General features: G+C 32.8%; 2 protein-coding genes across 2 annotated transcripts; both read right to left on the bottom strand.

Annotated features, from left to right (window-relative positions):
- Positions 1 to 3,061: 3,061 nt before the first annotated feature.
- On the bottom strand, positions 3,062 to 4,139 carry LOC131859208 (uncharacterized). The gene is made up of 2 exons (XM_059212782.1): positions 3,990 to 4,139; positions 3,062 to 3,310 (listed from the first exon to the last, which is right to left on the bottom strand). Exons 1-2 carry the CDS (start codon positions 4,137 to 4,139, stop codon positions 3,062 to 3,064), a joined length of 399 nt encoding a protein of 132 aa, XP_059068765.1.
- A 1,518-nt stretch (positions 4,140 to 5,657) lies between these two features.
- On the bottom strand, positions 5,658 to 7,076 carry LOC131859203 (uncharacterized). Its single transcript, XM_059212775.1, has one exon. It carries the CDS (start codon positions 7,074 to 7,076, stop codon positions 5,658 to 5,660), a length of 1,419 nt encoding a protein of 472 aa, XP_059068758.1.
- Between the last annotated feature and the right edge of the window lie 349 nt (positions 7,077 to 7,425).

Below are 7,425 nucleotides of genomic sequence, written 5' to 3'. Positions count from 1 at the left end.
ATGTTTGAACTTGTGATCAACTGTAATTGTCCCGTGTCTCAACATATTATTTTTCATTCAATTCTATGGTCACAACATCAATACAAATGATTAAAGAAGATTTGGATGTTAAATACTTTATGATTTTCTCATGTAATTTTTTTTGAAAAAGTGTGGCTATGAATAGATATGCAAACACTCATACAGTTTTGTTCAAAATAATATTCATATCTAAGACATTAACACCAAAATACTTTTAACCGTAAACCTTAACATAATCGAATACCAAACCACATTTACCTTGAAATAATAGTTGATAGTACATCTAGAAATAATTGAGAACCATATACATGTAATCAATAGAGTCACAACATTATACATGATATTTTTTAATATAAGTTTTAAATTGAATGGTTTCATAAATACATAAATTCATCAATTGACATTTAAGAAATATTTATTTTTTAATATTTAATGTCACTAATGAGTAAAAGATAGATATAAAAAGTTTTTAAATAGTATACTAAAATTAAGTATAAGAGATAGATAGATAATTTAACATTGAGATATTCTATAATTGTATATTGAATTTTTTAATTAAATAGCAAAATTGAACTATCCACTCAATAATAATTGTTAATTGATCTTAAGAGCATATATAGTGTAATATATTAAGTAAAGATTATGATCTTAGAACAATAATAAATTAAAAAAATGTTATTCATGATACCATAATTCTTAGTCAAAATACATTAATATAATAGCTAACCATAATTATTATCAAAAATAGATTTTTATTCATGATAACATAATTGTAAGTCAAAATACATTAATATCTAGCATCTAACCATAATATAACATTCAACTTGAAATTTTTTAATTTGTTTTATATATGTTCAACATAGTCGATAAACATTTCATAATATATGTTAAAATTTTGTAAAATGAAGAAGTACTGAAAGTCAAATAACTTGTAACTATGGTGTATACAAGTTGTTGATATGATGTAAAGATGTAACAAATTCTTCAATCATGAGTAGAGTATTGCGACCTTTGTTTGTATAATGATCTTGATATACTTCTTTGAGCATATCCAGGAGTCCAGCTACTACTCCTGATGCCTCTCGCGTTCTCCTCGCAACATCTTCCACTTTCATTATATCTAATTCATCTACTTGGTCAATAGTCAAGATTGTGTTCTCAATCTCATTCACAATTCTAGTGCAACTCTCTAAGACAATTCTTGCACATTTGTCTAGAGGAGATTCAAAAACATTACTTGAGTTCACTGAGGCATTTGGACTCTCCACAATGATCTCTGATTCACTATGTGAAGCATCCATATTTTACAATATTTGTTGAAAGTTAAAAATATTAAATTAATGATACACAGATGAAAGTCCTTTGAAACAAATTTAATTATTAGAATAACACTTAGTTGGGTCAATATTTTCAAATGTCACCAAATTATTATAATTACGAAAAACATTAGAGACAAGGTTTGCAAAGTTTTTTAATAAAGATATTTTTTATATTTTATATTTGATCAGGATACAAAGTAAATACTTGAAATATTTAAAATACACTGGACATTAGAAACAAACACAATGCTAATAAATTATTCCACATTAACATTTACGATGGCAGTAAATGTCAAACAAGATTTATGAAATATTATAAAAATTAAACATAGTCGCATTTACGCTGCTCAATAGCTTGACAACTTTGTCATTCAATTTTTACACAGTATTTTCAGCTAGCTCTCAACCATGGATGCACTGGTATCAAATTTGTACCCTCAGTATCATCAAAAATGGTACGAACTCTAATGGCTATATTGGACTTCACAGTGTACAAGGTAGGTACTCCATAATTTGCATGTAACAATCGGAATGATGGCATAAATTGATGCACAATGAATCTTATGGATTATCCTAGCCTAAGAGTAGTAAGAAACCACTCTTCAGGTGGTCCCATGTGATAACTAATCCGTGGTGAACCTTTCAACAATCTCATGAATCTCATACTGAGCTGATCAGTCAATGTGTGTTTATCAATTTTTGTAGTCTGTGTAATGGTGATCTTCCATATACACCCTGCTAGGTACAAATCTCGTACCTCATGGTATAAATCTATCAACCAACTATGAAAGTCTATAATCTCAATCTTTAGATTATGAAACTCTACATCTAAACCTATTTTGACATAAGATCCATATTGAAAGTTAAAAAATTGTGCATAATTGTCAAAATTTATTCCTTTGATCCTCATTCCACACTGGGTAACTTTTTTGACCATTTTATCTCTGATCCAATAGCGCGCGTTTAATTCTTCTATACGAAGAAGGACATTGACTGGAAGGTGTGGATGATATTTTGATAACCATTTGGACACCCATGATGCACGCGCATAATTAGACATATTCCTGACGCGCATAAACATTTTTATTAGCTTCACAGTATGTTAAAATTGGAAGGTTTAAACTTTCTTGTAAAACTAATTAGAAAAATACATGCAAATGATAGTGAACATTCAACAAATGCACGTTATTAATCATGAGGTATTATTTATTTTCTACATCAACTATAATATCTCATAAATGATAGTAAACATTTTGAAAAGTGTAAGTTAACAGAGCAACTCAAAATGAAGCATAACAACAATTATCTAGGAATTCGATTATGTTCAAAGAAACTAAAAAATGATACAAGGATACATAGGCATGTTTGGCAAATGATATAAATTTAAAAGGGTTACATCAAGTTTCTTCTAAAACTTTGAGCCTATATTCTTTAGCTTTGCGCTTAGCAAGTTGTCTACCATTTTTCATTTTCTCATAATGGTCATATGTGAATGGTGGCATTATTCTTAGACATTCTAGAGATTTCACACGAGAAATTTCCACAAATGTCAACCATGTTCTTTCTCTAGGTCCTATATCAATTGTTGCCTTTGGAAGAGTTAATCCTTGAGATTTATGTATGGTTAATGCCAATGCCAATCTCAATGGTAGTTGAAGCGTTTTGCCTTTCTGAATAGGTGTTACTGGAATTATACTTGGATGATGATCTTCAAAAGGTAATCAAGAATAGTTATCAAACTCAACCATCACATAAGATGGTGGTTCGGGTGGAGCACTTCCAGGTTTGTAGACAATCTTTCGAATATATCCCAGTGCTCCATTTACAAGACTAGCTTGAATCCAAAGATTTGAAGTAAGCATGACACTTGAATTCTTACTGATCAATAATTCTAGTTCAAGTTCATCACTTGAACAATCTTCTACTATATTAACACTCCCCACTTTCATGGCAACACTACGTGCAACGGGCTGCTTCAACAAATGTAACATTTTTTTTAATATGGTTATGAACGTTGTCATTTGTAGAGAACAAATGGACTGTATTATTGAAGTTGACATTGTTTGCAGCATCCATGTTTGCAGGGATCCTTGTCATCAACAACTTCCAATCTTCTATTTGTGGGTTTGCATCTCGTAAATTCGTTAGCAGCTGACGAAATCTTTGTTGTTCAAAATTTTCCCCATCTTGTCTAAATATCTTATCTAAAGTTAACACAGTCTTGAATTCCCCCCATAGTAATTTTGCTCATCTGTTGCTATCATATGCTTGTCTATCATTGACTGGAGGCAATTGACCCAAATCTCCTACCAAAATAATAGATATACCTGAAAAACAATTAGCAACAATTAATTTAATAAACTTATAGTAATAATCTTATAATTTAGTATAAATGATTCATATAGTTGAAACCATTTTTTTGTTATGGATTCTAACAATTAAAAAAATACCTCCAAAACTTATTTGTGCATTTTGTGGGAATGCTTGTCAGAGTCATGAATCTATATTTTCTAGCATGTTTTGCCCAATAAAACTCATTTCATCAATCAAAATGTATTTGATATGTGCCATCTCCTCCTAAAAGCTTGAGAGTTTTGTTCCTTCTAGTTGAGAAAAATCTCGTATTGGAATTTTCAACTTTGAATGTACCGTAGAGGCTCCTATATTGAATGTGGCTACCCCTGTTGGTGCAAGTAATAGAAGGGGAGAAGGGGACGATATTTCTGCATTCTCAAGAGCCTGACTAATGGCACCAATTAGATATGACTTTCCTGTCCCTTTTGTCCCTTGAATTATCATGAATAACGACACTCTAGTTTCATTCCTTTAGTAGTGTGCCATAATTATGTCAAGTGCTTTTTGTTGTTTATTACTAAGGGTTGTGTAATTGATACATTGGGGTATATCATCCTATATTAGGCAGCCATTATTTTTCATGTTAATTATGAAATTGGTTGCCCCCATCGTGTACTCTTCACCTTGGTAATCGACAGACCAATCTGTATGCCTATCAATGTCTCTTCTACCCAACATATCTATTTCTAAAAATTGTATATTCTATCCTTGATGCAATCTAGATATAATTTCCCATTCATACTCTGTGGTATTTCCATGGATAGTTTCATCATTATCAATTTCAGAATCAATTGTACTTTCAATATTTTCTTCATTTGTTATTCGTTCCACATGCCAGGGATTATAAGTGAATGACTCCCACTTTGCAATTATAGCCCCATCATCATTACTAATATCTCTTTCTATATCACGGAATGGTTTGTATAGCATCAAATCTGATAAACAAAAGTCAATCTATTTTCTCGATCCACGTTCAAGAATGTAAACAAACCTAGGAAAGACTTTGACAATTTCTGCTCTTTGTCTTGGCTCCCATTTGTTGTCTCTTCTTCTTTTAGGATTGTATATCCATGATCTAGCTGCATCAATCAAGGATACACCTTCCATACACAATGGCCTTGTTCTGTATCTGGCTATGAAAGACTTTGTCTGTTCTTCATTGCTTTCTTCATCGGTTATAGTCACCGGCTTGAACACTTCACGTGAGACATTTAGGTTAACAAACTTTCTACTGCTTTCTACCAATGGAAGTTCTAATAGCATGTGACATGTTTCTTGTGCTCCGATGTCCCTTTCTATCACCATCTCAGTTAGAAGCCTTCTATATGCTCGAGCAGCTAAATCATCAGGATCTTCCATGTTGGAGAGACGCATCAACATTTGATGGTATGTTTTTGAGCTTTTCTCTGCTTTTGCAATGTACTTTGCAATATATTTGATCACTGCATGTTTTGAAAGAACAGGTTGCCAATCTATGTTTTCTCTCCATAACTGCAATATGTGATAATTATGTGTATTCACCCTGTCATCATTCCTAGCTGGTTCAAATTTTCTTTCACCCATTTCTACGTCTTCATATAATTTGGATCCTCTTAGATTTAATGGCCAGGGAGCATTATACCTATATTTAACATGAATAAGATATATAATTAGTTTACATATTTTTATACAAAAAAATGATTTTAGTGTAAAAAACATTTCACATTAAATTGATCACCTGCAAACCATCGTTCCTCCTTTCTTTAGTAGACAAGCACCTTCCTTGTAGACAGTGTGTTGTTCTACATAGTTCAATATTTCCTCATAGTCTTGGTCAATATCCACCTTCGCAAGTTGTCTCGTGTTTTTGAGACATGGATGTTGTTGAAAATTTATGAATGGCTACAATTGAAAAACAGGAAAATTGAGTAGTTTCGAACATATAATATTTTGATACATATGTACAACACATTGTAAACATGCCTATATATTTCGCTGATGTGGATCTTGTCTAGGATTCCATGCATGAACAATTGAATGAAAAAAGCGTTTAGCACTCTTTCGTTCCTCTTCATTTGACCAGTCTATGGTGTCCATATTGGGTGCTCCATTTATCCATATGAACCCATGCACATGTGGGGACCCCCTGTGTTGCCACTCATATCTAGACCAATAGTCTTTGACATTCACCCCTTTTTCTAAAATTTCTTTTCTAAATATAGAATGCCTTAAATGCATGTAATGTGCCACTATATGAGGGTAGTTAATAACATTTTTTCTTCGCCAATTTTGTGCTTCTCGTGGAGTAGTTGGCATCGTTCCTGGCATCCGTGCATGCAAATCATGCCAATACATATCTGCTGCACTCAATGTGAAAAATATTGTAGGAGAACCAATCTGATGAAGCATATCTGTCAATTCGGCACAACATTTAGCCCAATATGATCTTGTACCCCTTAACGATGTTCCAAATCGCATTAATTTATCAGCTAAATTTGAGCGAGGCATGTTTTCCATATGTTGACGCAACTTGTTGATGGTTATTGGCATGTCTCTGAAGCTTCTTTTTACAAATACTGAAGATGAATGTTGTGCACGGTGTCTCATTATCATTTTCATCATAAAATATCTAAATCTTGGGTGCTGACCAAAACGATGATCTCTATAGCATAAGAAATGCTTCACAAACTCATGGAGATGGACATGCCTCATTCTTGGTTCTAACCAATCACATCGGCCATCTGGAAACAATGTGGGAAATGCCATATCAAGTAATCCTGATGTGATGTATTCATTTATTGGAGATGCACCAATGCTCGGCCAATCAATTAGTGCAGTAGGATTTGAATTAGGGTTATTAATCCATGCATGGATTAATTCCATTTCTCTCTGGGCATTAGGTGGTCTTGAAGCCATTGATGTTGTGTGCTCTATTATATTACCATCATCTGTCTCGATGATTGGACCCACAAATATGATCTCATTTGCATTTGAATCAAATTCCATATGCATAGTCTTCAATTTATTAAAAATATTCTCATCAGAATCTGTTGATAGATGATGGAGAGCATTTTCATCAATTGTAACATCAGAATAAAATCTGTCATGCTCTATTTTGTATTTGAGTGCCCTATACACACGATCCCTAATAACTGTAAAGTTATAGTTTGTTCCATGTTGATCCCTCCTTCGAACAATGATGATTGGTAAGTTTTCTATCAAATGTGGCAATTTTTTCGACACATGGTCTACATTTTGGGGGAAACTTATCATGTGCCCTTTATATTTATATTGACTGCCTGTTGCATGTGTAACTTGTAGTATGGGGCTGACACGTGCAATCAACATTTCTTCTACTTGAGTCAAATTTGCAAGCTCGTTTGGTTGTGGTCCAGGGTCCATATTATTTGAAGCAGAGAATCTATGATTCCCTCTTTCTTGTTGACATATGTTACATACTAGACCTTCCGAGTTGCGTGATACTTTCATTCCTAGATAACATTCTTGACAAATGTAGTACATGTTTGGCAGTCTAAAGCTATCTAATTGATTTCAAAACTGCAACTGAAATCTTCTGAAATCATTATGAAGAACACAACTCATGTTTTGTATATTTTCTGCATTGGCTTGTGCAGTTAAATGTTCATTAATTTGACTTGCATGATAAACTGTTTTAGGCACATGTTCTACTGTCCTTGAATTTTCATTTAGAAGATTCAATTCCATATATGTTGTTATCAGTTGATTATAC

The sequence above is a fragment of the Cryptomeria japonica genome, chromosome 2 (genome assembly GCF_030272615.1).
Source record: "Cryptomeria japonica chromosome 2, Sugi_1.0, whole genome shotgun sequence".
NCBI lineage: Eukaryota > Viridiplantae > Streptophyta > Pinopsida > Cupressales > Cupressaceae > Cryptomeria > Cryptomeria japonica.
Note: the sequence above shows the minus strand (reverse complement) of the source record. Positions and strands in the feature narration are given on the sequence as shown.